Below are 26,463 nucleotides of genomic sequence, written 5' to 3' on the forward strand. Positions count from 1 at the left end.
ATACAAAAGGTAATTAACCAGCACTGTGGTAACACCATGGAACAAGTCAAGAGAGAAGAGCAATTATAGTTAAATAAATAGTAAAAGCTTATATTTGCAGCCCAAAATTTGTGCTGATTAATCAAACACCAAATTTTAATTTACATTGTTAAATAGTGAAATGTGGAAAGCTGCAGTCCAAAGAACTCTGCACCTCCATTATAAAATGTAGCTCATCACAGACTCAACATCAAAATCCTTGTGTGCACAAAATTGCGGTACTTACCCAGCAAACAGGTCAGAATAGTTCACGTTGCTGCATTCAGATGCGAGTGAATTTTTAACAGTATAAGAAATCATAATCACAAACAACTTAAAATGTAATTTCATGGACTTTCATTCCTTAAGGCTGTCAGTGTTAGAGATTTATAAAAACATTTAAACTATATTTTTATTTATTTTTGTTGCCTCTTATCTCTCACATACATACTGCATAAGTTTGTTCCTTTTCTCCCCCCAAGTCTGTTTCTTGTGTCCTAGATCTGATGAATGCATGATGAAATGACTCAAATGCTTTTCTCCTTTTGCCAGTGCTAAAGTTCTGTGCCACCAAACTAGCTTTGGATTTTGCTCCTATAGCCAAGCACCCTGACCCAAATGTTCATGTTATCTAAACCTTCCTGTTAATTGTAAAAATGGCAAACGTTCATAACTAAATCCGAGAATGCCCAGAAGCCTTACAGAAGTAGTTTACTTCCAATATCTCAATAGAGAGTGTTGTGCTGGAAAAGCATAGGTCAGGCAGCATCCAAGGAGCAGAAGAATCGACGTTTCGGGCATAAGCCCATTCCTGATTAAGGGTTTATATCCTAAATTTCGATTTGCCTGTTCCTTGGATACTGCCTGACCTGCAGTGCTTTTCCAGCACCACATTCTCCACTCTGAACACCAGCATCTGCACTTTCTACTCCCAATATCTCAATGTTGTGTACATGGGTTTGAATAATTCTTCCAAATCCTGATTGCCTAATTGGTACAGGATTCAAATGTAGTTTATAATTCTTGGTTAGACACTGCCTCAGTGAGGATTTTTCGATTGTTGAAGAGGGTTTTCTGATCGGGTGAAGAACCGTTCCATCTTGTTAAACACATGATGATTACCTTCAGTGGGCACTACACCAAGTTTGACTCAGTGGCAGCCAGTCCAAACATTCACAAAAAAAAAAGTAGCCTTCAATTTAGCGAACAAGCAGCTCTGGTCCTTCACCACAAAAATTCAGGCCTTTATTGTGCATGCTGTTTCAGTTTGCTGTTAATTTGTTTTTTGTTACAACCTCTTAGGCCATCACACAGGACACTATATCGAGTCAGAAAGCTGCCCAACATCCACAGAAAACCAATGAATGCAAAAAAAAAGACAAATCACACAAGGTCCTAGATTAGAGTGGTGCTGGTAAAGCACAGCAGTTCAGGCAGCATCCGAAGAGCACCAGGTTTCCAACATCTGTAGTCCTTGTTTTTACCTACTAAATCACACAAGGTGCTGCCTTTTCAATTGCGTTTGGTTGCAAGAAACAGTCACACAATTATTCAAACCTACGTACACAATACTGAGGTACTCAGAGTAAGCTTATGGGCAATCTATGGCTTAGATCGGAAAGTCTGTCATTTTACAATTAACAGGGAAGTTTAGATAACATGAATATTTAGGTCAAGGTGTTTGATTATAGGAGCAAATTTTGAATCTAGTTTGGTAGCATAGAATTTAAGCACTGCGAAAAGGAGATAAAGAGCTAAGTCTTTTCATCATGTACTTACCATGATAAGGACTCAAGGAACAGACTTGGAAAAAGGAGCATAAGTTTATACAGCATATAGGAAAAAGGAATTCATACATACACTGCACCTTATTAAATGGAAAATGGAATGACAGAAACTGAATCTCCGCCGCATTTCCATGGCAACAGCCTGACCAAACAGAAATTACCTGCCTGGACAAGAACTCAGACTGAAGGTTAACTCTTCTGGTTTCATCTCCACAGTAATAATGATCTAACAAGTTAGCACCCTCTTCTCATACTATGTTTGTTTTTCTCTGCCCAGGCCCCTCATGATTGTATATTAATATCAGATCTTCTCTTATCACCCTCCAAGGAAAGGAAGTCCAACTTCTTCAACCTATTTTCACAATTGAAATCATTCTTGAAATTCATTGCATAAAACTTCAAGAATAATCTAATGCATTCACATGCTTCCGAGAATGAGGCACCTGGAACGGGACATGATACTTCAGCAGAAGCTAAATTGATGCCTTTTACAAATTCAGCATAACCCCCATGCTCATAGAAGTAAAGACCAAAGTAAAAATGGAAAAATAATTACTGAAGTAGTGGACATGGGGATCCACCTATGAGATAGGAAAGGGGAGAAAATGATTGTTGCGTTCTCATCTTAAAACTTAGAAATATGCTCAAACTAACATTGAATCATTTGAAATTCATTCAATGTTTCCTACATATACAGATTTCACTTCACAACACAGCTGATAATGAAGGTTTTTAAAGCTATTTCTCACTAGAAATTTAAAACAAAGCACAAAAACGTACTCTCAATCATATTTGGGACAACAGTGCAATTCAAAAATTAAGCTACTTATCTAATTATCACCTTTTCCTATTTTTCAGTTAAGATCTGATACCTTTCAATGACAAGCTCTTTGTTTGACGATTGCTGCACATATATCACAATCTTTTTTTCCACTCCTTGCCGAAGTCTGAAACACTGCTTATCCTTATCTTTGGGGACTGCACTGTCAAGAAAAATCAAAAAAAAAAATCAATTCATTTGGGTAATTCATGCAATGAAATTCAGCAAGTTCATAATTCAATATGTTGCACCACAGAAAAAAAAATGATGAGGGTCTCCTTGCTGTGCAAAATAGAAATGTCATACCAGTACATTAAAATGTGACTTAGCAGCTTCGGTTAGGCTATCCTGCTGCACAGACAAATAGTCCTAAAATGTGAAATATTGATCTTGTGACACCAAATACAGATGTACACGTACCTATTTAAAAAAGCAAAATACATTATCCTATAGTATGAACACTCATCTTAAAATCATAAATTAGGGCTGCATGTTGGCTCAGTGATTAGCACTTGCCTCACAGCTCCAGAGAGCCAGTCAGTTCCAGCCCCGGGTGACTGTGTGGAGTTTGCACATTCTCCCAGTATCTGCATAGGATTCCACCATTAGTCCAAAGATATGCAGGTTAGGTTGATTGGCCGTGCTAAATTGACCTTGGTGCAAGCTAGGCGGGTTAGCCATGGTAAATACAAGGTTACAGGGTAGGGGGTGGGTCTGGATGGGATGCTCTTCAGGAGGTGCAGTGTGGACTAAATGGGCCAAATGTCTTGCTTCCATACGGTAGGGATTCTATGATTCTGTCTCCCAAAAAAATTAAAAGATCCTTTTCAATATTTTTCAAAAGAACTACTTCTATAACTTATTAAAATAGAGACAGAGACAATGATAATATTTAGCCCTTCAGCAAGATGACAACTTAGCAGATCATGGTCGCAACTTAAGCTGGAAAGTTATCTCCTATACTCAACTATTCTACTAATTTTATCCAATTCGTGTGCTAGAATGCTCCATACTCCTTAGCCAATGAAGTTTCTTCCAGATTTCCACTTGATTCTTTGATGACAATCGTTGTTGGATGCCCTCTTAATTAGGCTCTCCCACAAGAAGAAACATTTTCTGTGCATTCACTTTATCAAAACCTTCCATAATTTTGGAAAACCACTATTTAGTAATCAATTAGGCTTCTTTATTCAGAGAGAAAAAAAGACCACTTTTCTTTAACAGGTAAAATCCCAAAAGGTCAGAATATTGAGTACAGGAGTTGGGAGGTCATGTTGTGGCTGTACAGGACATTGGTTAGGCCACTGTTGGAATATTGCGCGTAATTCTGGTCTCCTTCCTATCGGAAAGATGTTGTGAAACTTGAAAGGGTTCAGAAAAGATTTACAAGGATGTTGCCAGGGTTGGAGGATTTGAGCTATAGGGAGAGGCTGAACAGGCTGGGGTTGTTTTCCCTGGAGTGTCGGAGGCTGAGGGGTGACCTTATAGAGGTTTACAAAATTATGAGAGGCATGGATAGGGTAAATAGGCAAAGTCTTTTCCCTGGGGTTGGGGAGTCCAGAACTAGAGGGCATAGGTTTAGGGAGAGAGGGGAAAGAAATATATAAAAAAAGAGACCTATGGGGCAACTTTTTCACACAGAGGATGATATGGGTATGGAATGAGCTGCCAGAGGAAGTGGTGGAAGCTGGTACAATTGCAACATTTAAGAGGCATTTGGATGGTTATATGAATAGGAAGGGTTTGGAGGGATATGGACCAGGTGCTGGGTTGGACCGAAGGGTCTGTTTCCATGCTGTACATCCCTATGACTAAGACTCTATGACTATAACTTGGGAAAGTACCTGAAATATCCTTTGCCATCATCTTCTTTTATCTCCAGTGAAACAGTAAATGTGAATACATCACTGTCTGGTGTTAGTGTTGGTGGATTGGCCGAGAGAGGAGTCTGCTTTGCAGACCGTCGGAAGGCTGTCGCAAAGCTGTAGAGAATGCGACTTACCTAAAATTGATTGAGAAAAAATACATCAGCTACAAAAAAGCAATCTGGTGTTCAGGATAGAATAATTTCCAAAAATTGAGTCTCTAATTTCAATAAGTATTTTAAGTGAAATATTTCTAGAATCCCAAATTTCCAGTAGTAATTTCCTTTTCTCAAAATTTTAACAAGTACAGACTAAAACAAAATCCATTCAGAGTCATACAGCACGGAAGCACACCCTTCAGTCCAAACCAAACTCGCCCCATTTGCCTGTGTTTGGCCCACATCCTGCTAAACCTTTCCTATTTATGTATCTGTCCAAATGTCCTTTAAATGTTGAAACTGTACCTGCATTTACCACTTCCTCTGGCAGGTCATGCCACATCTGAACCACTGTGTGAAAACACTGCCACTCAGGTCCCCTCAATCTTTCTCTCACCGTAAAAAATATGCCTTCTAGTTTTGAGTTCCCTAACCCTAGGAAAAAGACCATTGCTATTCACCTTAACCATGCCCTTAATTATTTTATAAACCTCGAAGATCACCCCTCAACCTCCTCCGCTCCAGTAAAACAAGTCAAAGCCTATTCAACCTCTCCTCATAACTTAAACCCTCCTGTCCCAGCAATATCCTTGTAAATCTCTTCTGAACCCTCCCAATTTAACAACATCCTTCCTATAGCAGACCAAACAGAACTGTACACAGTACTCCAAAAGTGGCCTTACCAACATCCTGTACAAAGGCAACAAGACAGTCCAACTCCATGGTCTAAGCAATGAAGACAAGCGTGCTAAATGCCTTCTTAACCACTGTCTACATGTGATGCAACTTTCAAAGAACTATTCCTTGAACACCTCTGTTTCTCTGTTGGGCAATGTTGTAACTGTACCTGTATTTACTGTAGAAATCTTGTCCTTGTTCATCTTACCAAAATACAACACATCACATTTATCCAAATTAAACTCCACAGCGCATCAGCCCAACAAATCAAGATCCCTACATAACGTTAGAAGACCTCCTTCATTGCCCACTACACCACCAATTTTAGTGTCATCTGCAAACTTATTAACCATGCCTCCTAAATTCTCATCCAAATTATTCATATAAGTGACAAACAGCATTGGACCCTGTGGAACACCACTTGTCACAAGCATCTAGTCTGAGAAACAACCCTCCACCACCACCCTGAGTCTCCTACCATCAAACCAATTTTGTATCCAATTGTATGTTCTCACCGAATTTCATGTGACCTAACTTTATTCACTCAGCTACCATGCAGAACCTTATCAAAGGCTTTACTAAAGTCCACGTAGAAACATCTACCACTCTGCCGTCATCTATCTTTTTGGTCCTGTCCTCAAAATCTCAATCAAGTTTGAGACATGATTGCCCACGCACAAAGACATGTTAACACGAGTCAGTGCTTGTCTCTCCAAATGCATATAAATCCTCACTCTCGGAATACTCTCCAACAACCTACCCACCACTGATGTCAGAGTCACCAGTCTATCGTTCCCGGGGTCTCTCTACATTAGTCACCATTAGGTCCTCTAGCAACTCATCCATGGCTATCGACGATAAAAATATCTCTGCTAGAGGCCCTGCAATTTCTTCCCTAGCTTCCAAACAACATCCAGGAATACTCTTGACCAGGTCTCAGAGTTGTCCACCTTTATGGGTTTTTTTTAAAAGGCTCCCAGCACCTTCATTTTTTGTAATGTGAACTATTTTCAAGACATCTATACTTATTTATACAAGTTACCTAGCCTCCATGTCTTTTGGCACACTAAATAACGAAGTGAAATATTTGTTTAGTATCTCTCCCAGCTCCTGTGGTTCCATACAGGCAATCTTTTGGTGATCTTTAGAGGGCCCTATTCTCTCCCCAGTTGCTCTTAATGTACTCTTTAGAGTACCCTTAACCTTATCTGATCACTGATTTCTCATATCCCCTTTCCACCTTGCTGATTTGCCTCTTAAGAATGCCCCTACACTCCTTATACTCTTCAGCAGAATCACTTGATTCCAGTTGCCTATACCGAACCTATGCTTCATTATTTTTGACCAAATATCTTTATTCATCCATTGTTCCCTACTCCTCCCAGCCTTACCCTTCACTCTAACAGAAGTGTCCAAGATACAAAATATTTGTAATGCAATATCAATCCAACAGTTGAGGGCCCTGCCACTAATAACCTGACCATAACAAGAACATAATGGTAATAACATTTGAACACATTATGTCTTGAAAGTAAGTTTGGCAATTTCAAATATCAAAAATAAACTCCAACAACCCTCTCACATCAAGGCCAGCACAAATTTAAAAAATTCTACACAAAACATTTCAAGTATATCCTCCAAATACTGACAGCCTATTCAATTAATCCACCACTGCAGTACTTTTAATATAGGTGTTTGTAAATAAATTACTTATAACACCTGTCATTTCTAAAACGTATGAAAACTTAAGGCTTACTGCTTCTTGTATTTCACATCGAAAGACATGAATTCTGAAAATTTCTGCATTGTAGTGACTTTCAGTGAAGGCAAAGCAATCACTCTCAGAAGTACCATCATGTCCTCGGACACAGAAAAGGATTTTATAGATTGGATAGTTTGCTATTTCGGTGTTCGTTTGTGGATCAAGCAGTCTGTAAACAAATCGGAAAATACTGTTATAGCACCTTCTGAACTAATTTTTTTTCTCACAAATTTTACTTTGTATGTCCTTGTGTGCTTTATTCAGAGCATGCAACACACGCTCCCAACATGGGACAAACAGAATCCACACATCACTGCAGTTCTGGCCCAAATTCACATAGGAACAATTCTTGCTCCAATTTCTTTCCATTCACAAGATAAGATACCAGATGTCAGCTCAGTCCCTCCTCACATTAAGACAGTATATTGTGGAACTGTGCCCAGAATCACACTTTTGTTCTTACGAATGTGAATACAATAGCAGTTATAACACAGAACATCGGAAATACAGCACCGTACAGGCCCTTAGACTCTCGATGTTGCGCTGACCTTTTATCTTACTTTAAGATCAAACTAACCTACATTTTACTATCATAGATGTGCCTATCCAAGAATCACTTAAATGTCCATAATGTATCTACGACTGCTGGCACTGTTTTCCATGCACCCAACACTTTGTGTAAAGAGCCGACCTGTAACATCTCCTTTAAACTTTCCTCCTATCACCTTAAAATTATGCCCTCCCGTGATAGCCATTTCTACCCTGGGAAAAGGTCTCTGCTTTTCAATATGCTTGTCAATATTGTACATCTCTATCAAGTCAGGTCTCATCCTTCTTCGCTCCAATGAGAAAAACCCGAGCCCCCTCAACCTTTCTTCAAAAGAATCACCCTCCAGTCCATGCAGCATCCTGATAAATCTCCTCTGCACCCTCTCTGAAGCTTCCACATTCTTCCTATAATGATGCGATCAGAACTGAACACAACATTCCAAGTGTGGTCTAACCAGGGCTCTACAGACCTGCAGTATAACCTCACAGCTCTTAAACTCAATCCCACTGCTAATGAAAGCCAACACACCAAATGCTTTTCTTAACAGCCCTATCAATTTGGATGGCAACTTTGAAGCATCTATGCATGTGGACTCCAAGATCCCTTTGTTCCTCCACACCGTCAAGAATGCTGCATTTAACCCTGTAATCTGCACTGATATTCGACCTTCCAGAATGAATCACTTCACACGTGTCCAGGTTGAACTCCATCTGCCACTTATCAGCCCAGTTGTGTATCCTGTCAATGCCCTGTTACAACCTACAACAGCCCTCCACATTACTCACCACTCCACCAACCTTTGTGTCAGTAAACTTACTAAGCTGTCTCCCGCTTCCTCATCCAAGTTGTTTATAAAAATCACAAAGGGCAGAGATCCCAGAGTAGATCTCTGCGGAACACCACTGGTCACCAAGCTTCAGGCTGAATACTTCCATCTACTACCACCCTCTGTTTTCTATGGGCCAGCCATTCCTGCATCCAAACAGCCAAATTTCCCTGCATCCCATGCCTCATTACTTTCTGAATTAGCCTAGCATGGGGAACCTTATCAAATGCCTTGCTAAAATCCATATAACACCACATCCACTGCTCTACCTTCAATGTGTTTTATCGCATCCTCAAATAATTCAATAAGGCTTGTGGGGCATGACCTGCCATTCACAAAGCCATGATGACTATTTCTAATCAAACTATGCTTTTCCAAATAATCATAAATCCTGTCTCTCAGAATCTTCTCCAATAACTTGCCCACCACCACTGTAAGACTGACCAGTCTGTAATTTCCAGGGTTATCCCTATTCCCTTTCTTGAACAAGGGAATAACGTTTGCCACCCTCCAATCATCTGGAACTACTCCAGTGGACAGTGAGGACGCCAAGATCATCGCCAAAGATGCAGCAATCTCCTCCCTTGCTGCCTGTTGTTACCTTGCGTGTGTCCCATCTGGCCCAGAGGATTTATTTATTCTCATGTTTTTCAAAATATCCAGCACATTCTCCTTCTTAACAAAAACCTGTTCAATCTATCAGCCTATTTCACGCTGTCCTCACAAATGACAAGGCCCCTCAAACTACTGAATACTGAAGCAAAGTATTCATTAAGGACCTCCCTTACCTCCTCCAATTACAGGCACAAGTTCTCTCCACTATCCCTGATCAAACCTACTCTCATTGGCCATCCTCTTGTGCTTCACACAAGTGTAGAATGTCTTGGGGTTTTCCTTAATCCTACCTGCCAAGGCTTTTCCATGCCCTCTTCTAACTCACCTCAGTCCATTCTTCAGTTCCTTCCTGGCTACACTGTCATCCTCTAGAGCCCTGTCTGATCCTGGCTTCCTCAATCTTAATTAAGCCTCCTTCTTCCTCCTGACTAGATGTTCCACAGCTCTTGTCATCGAAGGTTGCTTCACCCTACTTGCCCTTCCTTTCCTCAGTGGGACAAACCTATCCAGCTCTTGCAGCAATGCTCCCTAATCAACTTCCACATTTCTGTTATGCATTCCCCTGAGAATATCTGCTCCTAATTTATGGTCCACAGTTCCTGCCTAATGGCATTGTAAGTCCCCTTCCCCCAATTAAATGCATTCCCATATGGTCAGCTCCTAACCCTCTCCATGACCATAGTAAAGGTCAGGGAGTTGTGATCACTGTCACTAAAATGCTCTCCCACCAGAGATCTGACACCTGACCTGGTTCATTGCCAAGCAAATAATTCAAAATGGCCTCCTCTCTAGTCGATCTATCTACATAGAGTCAAGAATCCTTCCTGGATACACCAGACAAAATCTGCTCCATCCAAATTATTTGTGCAAAGGACATTCCAATCAATATTAGGTAAGTTGAAGTCACCTATAACAACAGCCCTGTTACTTCTGCACCTTTCCAAAATCTGCATCCCAACCTGTTCCTGTCTTTCTGTTGCTATTGGGTATTCTATAGGGAACTCCCAATAAAGTGACTACTCCTTTCCTGTTTCTGACTTCCCCATACTAACTCAGTAGACAAACCCTTCTCGACAATCTCCCTTTCTGCAATTGTGATACTATCCCTGATTAGCACTGCCACTTCCCCACTTCTTTGACCTCCCTCCCTATTCCTTTTAAATACAACAAAAACCCCAGAACATCCAACAACCATTCCTGCCCTTGTGATAGCCAAGTGTCCGTAATGGTCACAATATCATAGCTCCAAGTACCGATCCATGCTCTAAGTTCAGCACCCTTATTTCTGATACTTGGAGTCATAGAGAGGTACAGCATGGAAACAGACCCTTCGGTCCAACCCATCCATGCCGACCAGATATCCCAACCCGATTTAGTCCCCACCTGCCAGTACTATTGCGTTAAAACAGACACACTTCAACCCATCACACTGACTGTAACTTTGCCCTATCAACTGTCTATCCTTCCTCACAGACAGTTATTTCCTAAGCACAGATGCAGGACAGTATAGATTTTCTTGGGTTGGATTCCATTGATGCAATAAATTTTCCTACATCAGGTATTCAAGAAAAAACCAGTTGTCCATAGAGCAGCTAATAATTGCTGCTTTGAAAGTTAAGCATACAGTAATCCGACAAAATAGTTCCAAATGAGAAGAAAACACAAGGGCAAAAATGGGGGTTGTGTAGAGGGGAGGTTTATTCAGAAGAACAGACTTGAGGAGATTTGAAAATTAAAGATAAAATTAGCTGGGAATCAGTACAGGTACACAATCCCTTATCGGAAATCCCAAAATCCAAAAAGCTCTAAATTCTGAAGTTTTTCTGTGTTTTTTCTCCATAACAAGGATTTTTGGCATGCAAGCAGTTAGCTCAACTCCACAGCCACTCAACCCACATCACTCAGATGTGACGTTGGGGGGTCACTGGCAAACACCAATTCTGTCTCAGCACTCGTAGTACTCTCAGGTCCGTCTGCTATTAGGTAAGATGTTTTTCAATTTCACCATTAAACTGTCACTTATTCCGAAATCCAAAAAATTCCGAATTCTGAAAACCAGCTGGTCCTGAGGATTTTGAATAATGGATTGCATACCTGTTATATTCACAGATGTGGAAGACTGAAGAGTCAATCTGTCAGTTGTGTAGAAAATATTAGTTTTTGTACAGTGAATAAATGACTAATCATAAAGATATGAAAGGACTTTAATTAGATAACATACAAAAATTTAAAAAATATAAATGGAATAGCTCAAATCAAATAAACCAGAAAAGTTAAATACCACTGACAAAGAGTCATCCATACTCGAAGCATTAGCTTGCTCTCTCTCCATGGATGCTGCCTGACCCACTGATTTCCAGCATTTTGTTTTCAGTCAAAATTAAATACCACCTTGTTGTGAAACAAATTCTTTAAGATGGTTTCCTTTTAGGTAAAATCAAAGTTTTTATCTTTCACTGTTAAATCTGTCTTGAATAAGGGGCAACCATTCACACAGCATGAGAAGAGGGTGCTGGCTGGTTGGGTCAGTGTTGACATGGATATGCAGCAGGAACTAGCGAGCTTTGAGAAGATTTTTAGCTCAGGTTGAGGTTTTGGATGTAGGTTTGCTCACTGAGCTAGAAGGTTCACCTCCAGACATTTCTTTACCCTACTAGATAACATCTTCAGTGGGCCTCAGGCGAAGCATTGCTGAAAATAAATAGAAAACAGGAATTTTCAGCATTGCTTCACCCGAGGCCCATTGAAGATGTTACCTAGCAGGGTAACGAAACATCTGGAAATGAACCTTCCAGCTCAGCAAGCAAACCTACATCCAAAATGCAACAGGAACGTTAAACTATCAATTGAAGTTGCTCCTCCAAGCAAGCAGATAGGTCAGGATGTTGGCATGGCTAAGCAGCAGCGATCAGCAGTTTCTATGACCCCTTCCCTTTATCCCAATAAAAATGATGTAAGAGTTCTTTTTGGCTACAGGATCCTGTACACAACTTCAAGCATGTGCAAATGTGCTGTACCATGAGCCCGATTGAAATTTAAATTGGATTCTGCTGTAATTGTCAACAGTCCCAATAATAAAGGTTGTCCAAGAACAGAATCATATCCATTGCAGCATATGACGTTTTGAAGCTTGTAAATAGATTGAACATGATCAGCATGCTTCCCACTGCGAATGGTCAATGGGATGCCTTGTTCATTATGATCTGCCAGTCATTGAGACATAGTGCCTATATATCTGGAATCACCACAGCACGGAATCTATCACTGTACTCATTTGAGAAATACGCAAAACAACAACTTGTTCAAATTTGAGAAAAAAAATTCTGCTTTTTCAAGATGGACCAGGCACCATTTAGAGCCAGAAGTGGTAGTCATAGGCCCTTTTTATTGAACTTGAGCAATATAGAGCAACCGATATGATCATGGCAGTCATTAGGACACAGGATGGCTTTGATATGCCCTCAGCAAGATTATACAGCGAGCAGTTGGATACATCATTATTCACGAAGTTTCCAAGAAGATTGATCTTGTAGCACTGGGAATGTCAGAATCCTAGTGCACATATTGACCAGTGAACATAAGCTTTCAATAGGTAGTGGCAGAGAACTGACTGGTAGTTTTCACAACAGCAACGAAAGGAAGCTTACTTGTTTGCTCCAATACAAATAGACGTTTGAGTGGAGTTTACCAAGTTGTATTTAGAATTTAAATAAGAAATAGGTTTATTATCACATGTACTCACATGAGTACAGTGAAAAGTTTACATAGTCTTCACTTATGGCACCATCTAAAGTACAAAGGTAGCTAGGTACAGGATGTTAGTAATAAATTAGAAAAACAAAAGAAATAAAAAGTTTAGCTTCACAGTTCTTCAAGCAGACCATGCTAAGCCTCGCTTCGAGACCACGCCAAACTTGAGCTTGGGCTGCCTGCACTTACTGCTGCCGCAGATGCTCACTCTCCACCGCGTTGGGCTCGCTTTCCGCCACACTGCACAAACTTGTTCTCCACACATAAGTAGATTAAAAGTAAGGGAAAAAAGAAGAGTGCTATGTTGCTATTCCAGCATCATCTTGGAATTTAAATAAGCTGCAGATTCAAATATTGGAAACAGGAAGAATGCAAGGTCCATCGTGCTTACTATAATAACCTAAAAATGTGTTAGCAAGAGTTGAGCCTATAGTATCTATTAGGGTGCACATGGTGCTGTTGAAATTTAACTCAACTACACGAGTTGCTTAGTACACAAGTTAATGAACAAAGATTCAGGCAGCAGGGAAACTATGGTATAGTGACATGGTGTAAATATCAATGTACCACTGGTCAATACATACAGTTTCCTACAGGCGCACACATTACAAAATCAATATTGTTAGACACATTACTAGATCCCTCACAATGTACTCACCAAAAAAAACTTGATGCTAAGATAGCATGCATCATACTCTATATGGCAATGGCTACCCTGATCAATTAGTATTTGCTATAAATTAGATACTTGAGAAAGGACTAATTGTCACTATGTTTAGTTCTGAACAGTGCTCAGTCTACCTGTGACTATACTCAGATGAAATAAGAAAAGCTTTAGGTATTGGAATAGCAGGTGAAGTTAACTGTCTCACAATGTTACTTTGTAGCAAACCCATGATTGGTTTCTCCAGTAAGGATGCCATCAGGCCAAAGTAATGTTATGATCGAGGAGTTTCAGTGCTGCTATGCTGCCAGGTACACAGGACATTGTTTCAACGACTGACAAACTGTTTCAAACATGCCCATTTTGATGGTTGGCAGCAGGCGGCATGTCAACCATGCTCAAAAAACCAACGTTTGCAAGCCTCAGAACACCACCTCCAGTTGTACTTCAGCAACTGGAAAAACAAAAACTTTGTTAAATAATCTAGACTGTGCTGCAAATTACATGAAACCAATTTGAGGTTCAGTTAGACTTGTAGTGTGCTAGAAGCTGCATGCAGGACCTCATTTTAAGAAGGCAAAAGGAACTTGTATGTACGCTGCACCATTTTCATCATAAGAGTAATAGGCTCATACAACTGCTAAAACCTGCTGCTTTCCCAGAGAAATGACTTGATCAATCAGGCTACATGCCTCATCTGAGGAGTAAAGGTTAGTAGTTAACTATTTCTGCAGCATTGCCTTGCCTTTGATGGCCCAAACAATCAGTACTCTCTTTTTATGTCACATGAATGAGTGTCCCTATTTACAAGTCCGGTTTCTTGTGTCCTAGTCTGGATGAGTGAAAGACAAAAAAAAAGTGTTGGCTCTCCATCACCATTTTAGCAATCTTTCTGTTTATCAAAGATTCATTTAGACAGACAGCTTGTACATTATATCCCAACTACAAATATGATAACCCCAATTCCTACCTCACAATTCCTTCTGAAACATTAGGCACCGAGAGAGTCACATCTAAAGGGACCTGGCACTGACTTCGCAAGATGGACATCATACGCAAGGCTTCCACTTCACTGCGAGGAGCATTCACTGAAGCACATCCCAAGTACGTGAGTTTGCTGAACAAAACGCTGTCTTCATCTGGTATGGGTGTCGAGGGACTGGAGTCTGGAGAATCCACTAAGTTCAACACAGAAAATGTTAATGTCATACTGCCATCACTGTAGTTAGTGATGACAGCAGGCTCCCAGTTTTCATTCTGTATCGTTTATTTTTATTAGTTCTTGAAATTAATTAAAAATTGTTTCATTTATAACAAGTAACACTCAGAACCATATAAAACAGTGCTTCCCAAGCTATTCCTCAATGAGACCCCTTTTTAATATTTGAAAATGGACATGACCCCCAACAATAAAGAAAATAAAAGAGCAGTGTAACAATTAAGTATATAATTAACATTTACACCTTACATTCCACCTAACACTAAACCCCACATAAGTCTACTGATAATTAGGCGAGGCCTGAATCAATCTCAATTTAAAATAGAACAAAAACATTTCCTTTGCTCCTCCTTCCATGTCAAGATCTACTTTCTGAATGTATAGAAGATGACACTCGCTCTAACCCTCCATGAAACTTCCAGTCCTCTATTGTTGGCAGCTGAATTAGCATTCAGCCCTGGGTGAAACATAGTTTCTCAATTAAATACTGGGAAAACCAAAGATGTTGCCTTGACTCCAAAACATAAACTTTACACCTTTGCAAGACCAACTACTATTGCTGAGGAAGTCAAACTGCAAAACCCAAGTCTCCTATAGTTAGAGTTACAACCTCACTTACTCCCCATCACAAAAAACACCTACTCTGTAACAATGTCCATACTCCCCATCACAAAAAACACCTACTCTGTAACAATGTCCAAGTCTGGTGCTGGAAAAGCACAGCAGGTTAGGCAGGATCCGAGGAACAGGAGAATCAATGTTGAGCATAAGCTCTTCATCAGGAATGAGGGGTGGCCCAAGGGGGCTGAGACATAAATGGGAGAGGGGTGGGGCTGGGAGGAAGATAGCTGGGAATGAGATAGGTAAATGAAGAGGGGGGGTGGGTGATGGTGGTGGAAGGTGCCGGAAGTGGAGGGTAGATTGGTGAGTGGCATGGACCTTATGAGGGAGTCGCGGAGGAAATGGTCTCTGCAGAACACAGGTAAGGGGGAGGGAGGTGACGGTGAGGAGATATATCCCTGGTGTTGGGGTCTGTTGGTAGATGGCAGAAATGACTGATGATGTTGTGTTGTATCCGGAGTTTGGTTGGGTGGAAAGTGAGGACCAGGAGGTTCTGTCCTTGTTGCGATTGGAGGAGTGGGGTTCAAGGGCAGAGCTGTGGGAAGTGGAAGAGACACACTGATGTGCATCATTGACCATGTGGAAGGGGACATTGTGGACCTTGAAGAAAGAGGCCATCTAGGATGTTACTCTGTAACAATGCCAACTTATATGCCACCTCAACTCATTGTATGGCATTGTAAGTAGCTTTGAGGACCAAGGCTGAGAACAGATTGGTCCAGGGTCAGGATAATGCAAGGGAGGTCAATGGAATCAATAGCAATAAAGTGGACAATGCAAGTCAATGGATGCAGTCTTTCCTTATTTAATTGGGAGACATTTATATTTATCCAGTAGTAGCAGTGGATATAAGAACTCAATAACTAGTACTAAAGTCAAAATAATTTTCCCCAGTTCATATACGCCATCACTCATGTCCCGTGTCGTCCCTTTGTCACAAGTGGCCAATATTTCTTCTTGTTATACTTCGCCCCACGTGATTATTGTTAAGAGGCCTTTAGATCAGAATTATTAGCTGCTTTGCAACAGCAGCAATGAAAGTTTACATCAGTTATCTTCAACCAATTTATAATCCTTGTAACATTATTTGCAGCAATGTGCAAGAGTTCAGACAACAGTGTTGTCTGCCTGGTGCCAGAATTTGGGATAGTGGGTGCAAAAGGATCAAATATGCAAAGATATGGCATATCAAAGAATGTATGTGGCATTTGTAACAAAATAAATAAAATTATAGTGCATATAGAAGTAAATATAGACATATTAAGGAGGCATGGCTGCTGATGACAAGGATAGCTCCTGAATAGAGGGGTACATGGCATTCAAGTAGTACAGGAAGCTAGATAAAAGTTGCAATTAAGTTTCCAAACACCAGTAAACTAATATCAGATAAGATTTCAAACAAATTGATTTCAGGCAAGATTTGGTCAGGGAAGCAATCATATTGTGCTGTAATCATACCCCTCCACCTTTCCAAGAGATGATTTTAGGAGAAAAGGGAGGAATTATATTCTGATACAGTGCAGAGAACTGGTCAGATAATATTTATCACTCCACTCTAATATTAAAACACCTAGTTGTGTTTTTATAATGTAATTTGCTTTTTCTATTGGTTAACCACACTTCAGCTACCTAACTGGATTTTTTTTTTAAAAATGCATTTCCGCTCAGAACTTATATTTCTGTTTTGGCACAGAGTTAAAACTTGTGCATTCTAAGATAAGGCATTGAAGCCATTGTCTCTCACCATACCACACCCTGGTCCCCCAAGATTAGACAACCACATCCCATTCTTACACATTAGAGCTCCAGTTTCCATTGGCAATCAACCCACCCCATCCTGTTTTATGTCCTGTCACATTAGTTAAGTATTACAGCTAATGTGTCTATCATTTTACTTCCTGAGATTGACACAGGGGGTTTACTCCTGCCAGCCGAGATCATCCTGCCCCTTTGGAGATCTTCTCTTCAATCCATCTTGCCTCTCCTTTCCCTATTAAGAAATTATCATTTATTTGACCTTTAATATTAGTTTTAAATTTTCAAATGTTTTCTCTACGTAATCTGTTTTCATCTCTAATTTAACAAAAACATTTAACATGCAGCATTTAAGCTTGTGATTCATTTCCTCATCCCAAGTTATCTCAATGTTTTTAACATTTGTTATATTATAATTGATTTTTTATCAATGCATCATTTCATGAATAATTTTTTTGTATTTTCCTCCGATTTACAGACTCAAATTTAATCTACCATTCCAGATTTTTCTTCATGGATCAAGTTAATGATTTTTAGAATTATAAAAATTACAGTATGTCATAATTTAGGACTATGAGGCAATATGGGAATTTCACAGGCGCATAATGGCGTTACCATTGGATAGAGACAATGCAGTGGATGCCAACTACATCAATAAATCCAAAAGGACATCAGTTACAGGAGCAATAGAATATTATCATCTGATTCGCTGGGGACAATGCCATACAAGATCAGCTGGTAAACACTGGTGTTATATCTGAAAAAACAGCAAAGCAATTAAACAAATTCTAGGTGCAAAACACTGAAAATGCCCAAGAATAATAACTTGCCACTGCAACTTGTTATTCCAATACAAGGTACTTTTAACATTGTTTCTGACATCAAATGCCAATATTAAAATCTAAACCCTCCTGTGGAGGGGAGGGGGAGAAACGCTGTTTTAACTTAATTGGAAAAAATGTATTTTGATTTTCAGTCAAATATTATGAAACATTTTGTTTTCCTAACAATTGGAATGACTGCGTTAGTAGCTTTACATTTCCACTTACCTCCTTGTGTTGATTTAATTGGTAGAGTCATGTCTGGTTTCTGGGGCACCACCGTCAGCCCTGAATAAACAGGAGATGGAGTTAAGGAAATATCCTCAGTCAGTGAATCTTCGCTTGCAGAAGAAGCCGGCATTGCTTCCAAAGGTTCTCTAGTAGTCTGATGACCCTCCATCGATGAATCCATTAATACATCCTCGAGTTCCTTTTGGAGTTGCTGTTCACTTCCATTTCCAACTATCTGTGAGCACACACACAGTTGATAAGCACACACACAGTTGATAAGCTTTAATGATTTTCACGAGATGCAATGAGTGCTTACATTAGTAGAACACACAACCACCCATTCAATTTTACTCTTGGAAAGCATTTTATTCATTGTAATGTGGAAGCTAGTTGTAATTACATTAGCACATAGTGCATTGCTAAAAGTGCCTTCATTTACATCTTTATAATATTTCACAATATATCTAGAAACAAGAGGACAGGTCACAAAGGTGATGCAAAAATGATGCAAATAACCAACGCTCCACAAGGAATAAACACACTGGAAGGACTGTTTATGCATAGGTAACCACACAGATAAGGTATTAGCATAAAACAAAGACAATTTGACATTTATACATACCCATTCACATGAGGTAAAACAGTTCCAGTGCTGTGGAATCCACACAATAAATGCACAAAACAATTAATAACCACCAACATAAGCTGAACAGGAAATCAAGTTATTTCAGCATGTAAGAGAAGCTGCAGGAAATCAAATGGTGATAAAGGGGAAAGCCAGTTATCCAGAAATAAAATGGTCAGATCAGAAACAAGACAGCTGTAAGCATGAGCAAATTCATCAAGACAATGGTATCCAGAGCAGTGCTGTATTTACTGTTCATCTAATCCAGGTTACAGAGGAACATCAGAGACCAGAAGTCATGTCCATTAAGTGGCAATCAAATTATTTTACAAGCTACAACTTTGTTCTTTAAATTTTAAAAGAGAATTTGAACTAACCATGGCCACTACTGAAAATATGCTACAAGTTGACAATCTCTAAGAAGTTTCAACCAGCTGCTAGCAAGACAAAGTTCAAACCACCACCCAAATAAAAGCAAAATACAGATGTTGGAGATCTGAAATAAAAAACAGAAAATGGCAGAACCTCAGCAGCATCTTTAAAGAGAAAAACAGGGTTAATGTTTTGAGTTCAATGCCTGCTGAATTTCTCCAGCATTTTCTATCAGATTTCCAGGCTCGTGGGATCTCTCATGCCCTCCATTATGTGGATATTCCAGTCAAACAATACAAAAACAATGGCAAGCATAGTGTTCCCCAAGCAGGGGCAAAGAATAATGAAAAGTTATTGACATAATTAATTATGTCTGTGTGGTGCTCATGGATCACTGTTACCTGAAATAAAGAACAATGCCTTTGGAGCAGTGGCACAGAAGCTCTACCTTGCATACCTGAAAAGGTATTAATACTCCCATTTACCTCTGAAGGTGAACACTGGACCCCTAGTTAGAGATATGGAAACCAGATGTCAAATTGAAACAGATGCCTTCACACAGGAATAAAACCCAAAAGAACTGCACATGCTGGAAATCAGACATGAAAACAGAAATTGCTGGGAAAAGCCAGTATTTGACAGTATGTGTTCTGAAGGATCATTGGACCCGAAACTTTAACTCTGCTTTCTCGTCACAGATGCTGCCAGGCCTGCTGGATTTTTCCAGCAATTTCTGTTTTTGTTTCAGATGCTTTAACAGGCCTGCCACATGGCCAAAAGCCTCCCTGGCCTTTGGAAAGGTTAACTATAATCTCCAGACCCCAGTGCATCAATCTGGTTAAAAATAAAAGCGAGGCTACTGTTAACATTGTATTTGTTTGCAAGACTACCCAGAAAATGCCAGGTCGCAGGCTAAGCTAAGCTTGCCTCAAATTCGGTAATTTCTTGAAGCTCAGTTCTCGGACAGTTCCTGTTATCACCAGAAAAGGGGACAAAGTCTGCAAATATTTTTCTGAGATGGTCAACTCAAAGAAATTCTGAAATGTCAGCCAAATGCACCCACCTAAATCCAAACACCTACTGGAAGGGAATGTTACTAAACTTGAAACATTAATTTGGTTTCTCTCTCTGGAGATGCTACCAGACTCAAATTTCTGCAGTACTATATTTTTATTAATTAACTTCACAATACCTATTTATTCTTCATTGTAACTTCCTTCCTTTTTATAACCCTCTCTCCAATCTGTACGCATGTATGAGCTGTGATAATTATCCTCCCAGGGTTTGAACATGAGTAAACTATATTTCTATTTTAAAATCCGGAGTGTTTGTTGGGGATCCTTTTAAAAATTGAAGTTCACAAATAGAAGGTCTTTGGGAACAGATGGCAGCCTATTTCAAAGTTTACAGAACTAAAGTTTAAAAAAAACCTCTACTTTCAGACAGGGGAAAAATAAAAGAATTGTCAGTCAAGTTGGTGTTAAACAAGGGGATAAAAAGTTACAGCGACAAAACAGGAGAATAGGATTAAGAAACATAGCGCCCATGATCAAATGGCACAACAGGCTCGATGGGCTTAATGGTCTAATTCTACTCCTACATCTTATGGCCTTATCGTCAAATTGCCTCTCTTCCCTGTCCTTATCATGTCTGCATGGCAGTTCACTATCCATGTTGCTGACATTTCCACTATATCAACTATGCATTAACAATCAAATAAAAACAAAATACTGCTGATGCTGGGAATTTTAAACAAACAGAATGCTGGAGAAACTCAGGAGGTCTGACAGGATCTTTAGAGACAGTAACAGAATCAATGTTCAGTTCAGTATGACACTTCTTCATACTAGACTCAAAATGTTAACTGTTTTGTTTCACATAGATGTTCTCAAATCAGTTTTTTCTAGCATCCTCTATATATTTGTTAATGCATTAATATCAGTTTGTAGGTCACATATTCCAGCAAACAATCCAAAATAGCATTTTCAATGCAAATCCCTTGTTAATATTGTGCATCCATATTTGCACTTTTATGATGTAGGTAGCACTGAGTGAATATTCAGATAGGGATTGTCATACTCATGTGCTCCACAGCCCACAATATTCTATCCATTTATGTAGATGGTGGCAAAGTGCAGAAAATACCCGTCAGATTTTGGTCACTCAAATTATCTCAAACAGTCTGTATTGTAAGTCTACTGAAACATCACTTCTTTACCTGGCATCTTATTTACATTTTTAAAACAAGCATTAAAATCTTTAAAATTACAATAAATGCATTTGAATTAGTTGAAGGCTTTGTTGCTTCCTGTGATCTGCTAATGGACAAGGGTTCCAAATCATCAATTATTGCCATTTGGATTATGAAGAAAAATATTAATGATTTTGAATTTAATTAAAAGTACGTACAGGTAGGTTTTGTTATTCCATGACTCCTCTCTTCTCTCCCACACCCCCAAATCACACTTTTTCACTCCTTTAAGAGATTCCAGTTTGCCATTGAGTTCTGCAGTCTGTCCTTGCCTTAAATGTTACCTGATTCAGCAACTTCTCCATCTGATTGCTGTTTTTTGCAGTCTAAACTCACTTCAATGCTGCAACACACACCACCCAATTCTGATCATGTTCGCTACCTACAGTGAGACACCACAGTCCTTATGCCACTACTTTGGTTTGAAGGTTCAATGCAATCAAAACCATGAATCTTCTCAGACTACCTTGTTCTTTGTTACCAGGGACCTACTTTCCCTGTTGTTTCTGGTCATGTTGTGCAAGAGAGACAGTATTTTCATCTTTAAACTTCTAAAGTTTGTTTTAGTGTTTAAACATTTGCTTATTCAATACCCTTGGGTCACCCTTGTACCCACCCTAAACCTCGTCACTGCAGACTGCCCGCGTGACATCGGCCGCCTCAATTTCTCCACCCCCTCACCCCCTCCAAACGGGCAGTGCTCCACTCTTTCTGCACTAACTCCCAGTTCACCATCAAACCCACTGACAAAGGTGGGCAGTAGTAGCCTTGAGAATGGACCACTATGTCGCAGAGGCCAAACGCCAACTCTCCAACAGCACGTCCCATCTCCCCCTTGCCCATGACCCATTATGCCAAAATCACTTGCACTGTCCGTGCTCACCGCCCTCAGTGATCTCCCGTCCACTGCCTCCAAACTCAGTCCCCAGCCCCATTAGGCCCAGTTTTCTACCTGCTCCCAAAGATCCACAAGCCCAACCGCCCCAGCTAACCCATCGTCTCAGCATGCTCCTGCCCCACCGAACCCCTCTCGCCCTACCTCGACTCCATGCTCTCCCCCCTTGGTTCAGACACTTCCCACCTACATCAGCAACACCAACCATGCTCTCCATCTCTTCAGTTCCCAGTTCCCAATGCTTTATCTTTATCATGTCCATACTTCCCAAGGATGGCCTCCAGTTCCTCTGCTTCTTCCTCTTAACAGACCCATCCAGTCCCCCTCTACCAATACCATCCACTGCCTCGCCAAACTGATCCTCACCCTTAACTTTTCCTTTAACTCCTCCCATTTCCTTCAAATCCAGGGGACGGCCACAGGTACTCGGAAGCGCCCCAGCTATGCCTGCCTCTCTGTCAGCTATGTCGAACAGTCCCTCTTCAGTACTGAAACAGGCACTATGCACCAACTTTTCCACCGTTATATCGATGACTACATCGGCGCAGCATCCTGCGCACAGGCTGAACTGGAGCAGTTCACAGACTTCGCCCACAACTTCCATCCTGCCCTCAAATTCACTGGTCCATCTCTGACACTTCCCGCCCTTTTCTTGGCCTCTCTATTTCCATCCATCTCCGGTGACCGTCTCCAGGCGAACGTTTACTACAAACCCACAGACTCCCACAACTACCTGGACTGCACCTCCTCCCACACAGTATCCTGCAAGAACTCCGTTCCATTCTCATAATTCCTCCACATCTGCTCTGACAACGGGACATTCCACTCCAGAGCATCCCAGATGTCAACCTATTTTGAACATGCTTTTTGAATGACATCAACAGGTTCTAAACAGAGACAGTGCAGGATAGCATATGATGACATATCCCTTCTCAGATTGTCTCAATGCCTTCTATGCTCGCTTAGTCTAGAATTTTAGCCAAATGGTAAGACCTATTCAGACAAGTCTTGATGAACCTTTGCCAACAGTAACTGCATCAGAGGTCAGATCAGTTTTCCTTCGTGTGAATCCAAGGAAAGTGATGGAGTACCAGGCCATGCACTCAGAGTACGCGCAGATCAACTGGCAGGGTCTTCTTGGACATCTTCAACCTCTCCCTGCAGCAGGCCACTGACCCTGCCTGTTACAAGAGGGCCAACATCATCCCTGTGCCTAAGGAGGCTCATGCAGCATGTCTCAATGACTACCGGTCAGTGGCCCTAACTTCGGTGGTCATGAGTGCTTTGAAAGGCTGGTCATGGCATTAATCAACTCCAATTGATTACTCTTGACCCGCTCCAATTTGCCTATCAGACCAACAGATCCAGGTCTGAACTGATTAGAATAAACAGTTTTACCTTCTAACCTGAACGAGTTGATCCTGAACTAAAACTTTCAAGCTTCTGCTCTGAAGTCAAATCTAAACTAACTGTCTTAATGTGTTTACTCTGCTTGTCATAAACAGAACAGTATAAACATTTCAACCATTAACACCAGAGGTCTGCTAGGCAGTTATTTGAAGCAATATACCTCAAAAATTATAAATTTGGGTTACTGCCCAAGTAACTTACAGATTTTCAAAAAGCACCTTCAAGGACTAACCTAAACCCTATCTGCCTTTTTAGAAATACAAAACACTAAACATTATATAATAAGTCTTTCATCAGAAGCTGAAGAGAAGCAAACAAGAGGAATGGCTCAAATAAAAGAGATTTAAAAACAAATCAAATGGGACCAAGAGACAAAATAGGATTGGGTGGATCAGTCATCAGCAAAACTACAGGACAACTCTCGATATTAAATTTGGCAGCAAGAGATCCTGAAAGTGGCAATCGTCAAACGACTGTAACTGTGTTTCCATTTCAATTCACATAGCGCCCATAACCCATGCCAAAAAACTGATATAATGGTCAAGAGCAGAAAAGTATATTAAATAGTATAATCAAAAAAATGCACTTTTAAAATGGGAATAAAAGTGATAAAGATTTCAGAGATTAAGTGGGAACAAATTAAAAAAGACCATTTTGAAATATATCTTAAATGTTCTATAGCTTCATTTGATAACATTCAAGGACCCACAGCTTGTGCAATGTGCAGTGCTGTTGAACCCTGATGCAGTGGGTTGTACGTGATTTATGGAAGGAGCAATTTTGATGGAATAATACAGTTAATAAGCCCACGCTTTAAGTTTTTTTTTAAGATTACTTTTTTTTTTAAGATTACTTACAGTGTGGAAACAGGCCTTTCGGCCCAATATGTCCACACCGCCCCGCCGAAGCGCAACCCACCCATACCCCTACATGTACCCCTTACTTAACACTATGGGGCAATTTAGCATGGCCAATTCACCTGACCTGCACATCTTTGGACTGTGGGAGGAAACCGGAGCACCCGGAGGAAACCCATGCAGACACGGGGAGAACGTGCAAACTCCACACAGTCAGTCGCCTGAGGCGGGAATTGAACCCGGGTCTCTGGCGCTGTGAGGCAGCAGTGCTAACCACTGCGCCACCGTGCCGCCCACTTTTTAAACTCCTTGAAGTAGAGAAGCATGTAATGGGAAGCAAGGTAAACGCAAAGAAGAAAATAACAGTAGGAAAAGCTAATAGAGTTAGATGATGCAGTGTTAGAAGGCTCTTGCGAAGTATAAAAAAAAGCCATTTACCCTGAATATCCTGGGTTTTTGTTTCCACTGTAAAGAATTAAATAAAGTAAAAACAGCCCACAGCACACCACAGGTCAAACACACCCATCCATATATAATATGTAATTACACATGGGTGTGATGCAGTCCCAGTTGCACAATGTACACCTGAATGTTTACTTAAAATTTCAACACAATTGTGGAACATTTCAACATACAACAGCTAAGTTTTAGAAGGTTAACTTTTATAAAACCTAATGTCTCCTAATTCCAGTAAAACTCTTCTGTAAAAACTGCAACAAGTTGATTCCTAAAACGTTGCATTTGCTGTGTAAATACAAGACTAGAGACACCGTATAAACCATCGGAATTTGCAAACTAGAAATGCTAATTTCAAAGTATTATTCATTAATCCTAAACCAGACATTGGTTTATTGCTCATCTAAAAGCTCCATTTCAAGACAACACTTTCAATGCACAATTTTCTAAGCCTCTTTATGTACAGACTTGTTATTAAGCTACTTGGTGTCACTCGGCATCCATTTATTATAACTTGATTACAAAATAAAATCAAGCACTTCTCATTCACTGTCTACATCATAGATCCCACTGCTGATATGACATTCAACAACTGTTGTGCCGCTGTGAACAGTATCATAGAATGTCAAAACTACACTCAATGGTAGGTGCAGATGAGGAAATTCTTTCATATTTTAATAAAATAAGTTTGGATTAATGTGGCCCAAAATATTAATATACAATGAGTGATAGGAAGTACACAAGTTATTTACTCTCACTCCTCTCCTGGATCACATTCCAATCACAATACTTGAGACTCCAAACCTGATTGCAAGTATATTATTCCTTTGGTTTTTTATTATCCCTCGTAGAAAACCAAACTAGTCACACCCCATCTTGTAACTTGCTTCAACCCAATATCCTGCATTCATGTATTTTCTCCTTTATTAGCCCAATTGAGATGAATTTAAATTACATTATTTGAAATATCCTTCAGATAGATGTTTGGTTTCTCGTCTCAAATACATAGCTTGCACGTAATTAGTTTGCAGTATCCACAGCAGACAGGCAAAACAAAAGGAACCAGAAAAACAAGTTCAGCAAAACTGGAGAGAAAGCCATTTTGGATCTACAAGCAAAAGTCACTGATTTAAAATACTCCAACAAGACATACTGATTTTTTTTTAGTAGGATAGCAAATCAATTCCAGAAGCTTATGGCACTTAAATTTTACTCTCAAGTTCCATACTCATAAAACATTGTACTAAGGTGCAGCCACCATATTGTAGTTTATTATCGGAGACAGTTCTCGGGATGATTTGCTTCCATGTGGTTCAATGAGTCCTGAAATGACTTCAATCCAATTCACAATCTGCACGGTCTGCCTCATGCAGGTAGATGAGTGGCATCTGTGACCTCTCTCCAATGTCTTGGCTTTGCCTCTGCATGTTCTCAAACTCACTCTGAATGTTTGATAT

At 40.1% G+C, this 26,463-nt stretch overlaps 1 protein-coding gene across 1 annotated transcript in view; it reads right to left on the bottom strand.

Moving 5' to 3' along the window:
* Positions 1–26,463, bottom strand: part of rabgap1 (RAB GTPase activating protein 1) — a 196,353-nt gene that overhangs the window by 109,957 nt on the left and 59,933 nt on the right. Inside the window, exons 3-7 of the mRNA XM_043720124.2 lie at positions 18,138–18,375; positions 14,464–14,671; positions 7,083–7,257; positions 4,470–4,627; positions 2,678–2,788 (exon numbers count right to left, since the gene is read on the bottom strand). Coding sequence (XP_043576059.2) covers positions 2,678–2,788; positions 4,470–4,627; positions 7,083–7,257; positions 14,464–14,671; positions 18,138–18,375 — 890 coding nt within the window. The remainder of the gene's footprint in view (positions 1–2,677; positions 2,789–4,469; positions 4,628–7,082; positions 7,258–14,463; positions 14,672–18,137; positions 18,376–26,463) is intronic.

This window comes from Chiloscyllium plagiosum, unplaced genomic scaffold (genome assembly GCF_037043375.1).
Source record: "Chiloscyllium plagiosum isolate Xiang-an unplaced genomic scaffold, Cpla_swu_hap1 HiC_scaffold_21, whole genome shotgun sequence".
Taxonomy (NCBI): domain Eukaryota; kingdom Metazoa; phylum Chordata; class Chondrichthyes; order Orectolobiformes; family Hemiscylliidae; genus Chiloscyllium; species Chiloscyllium plagiosum.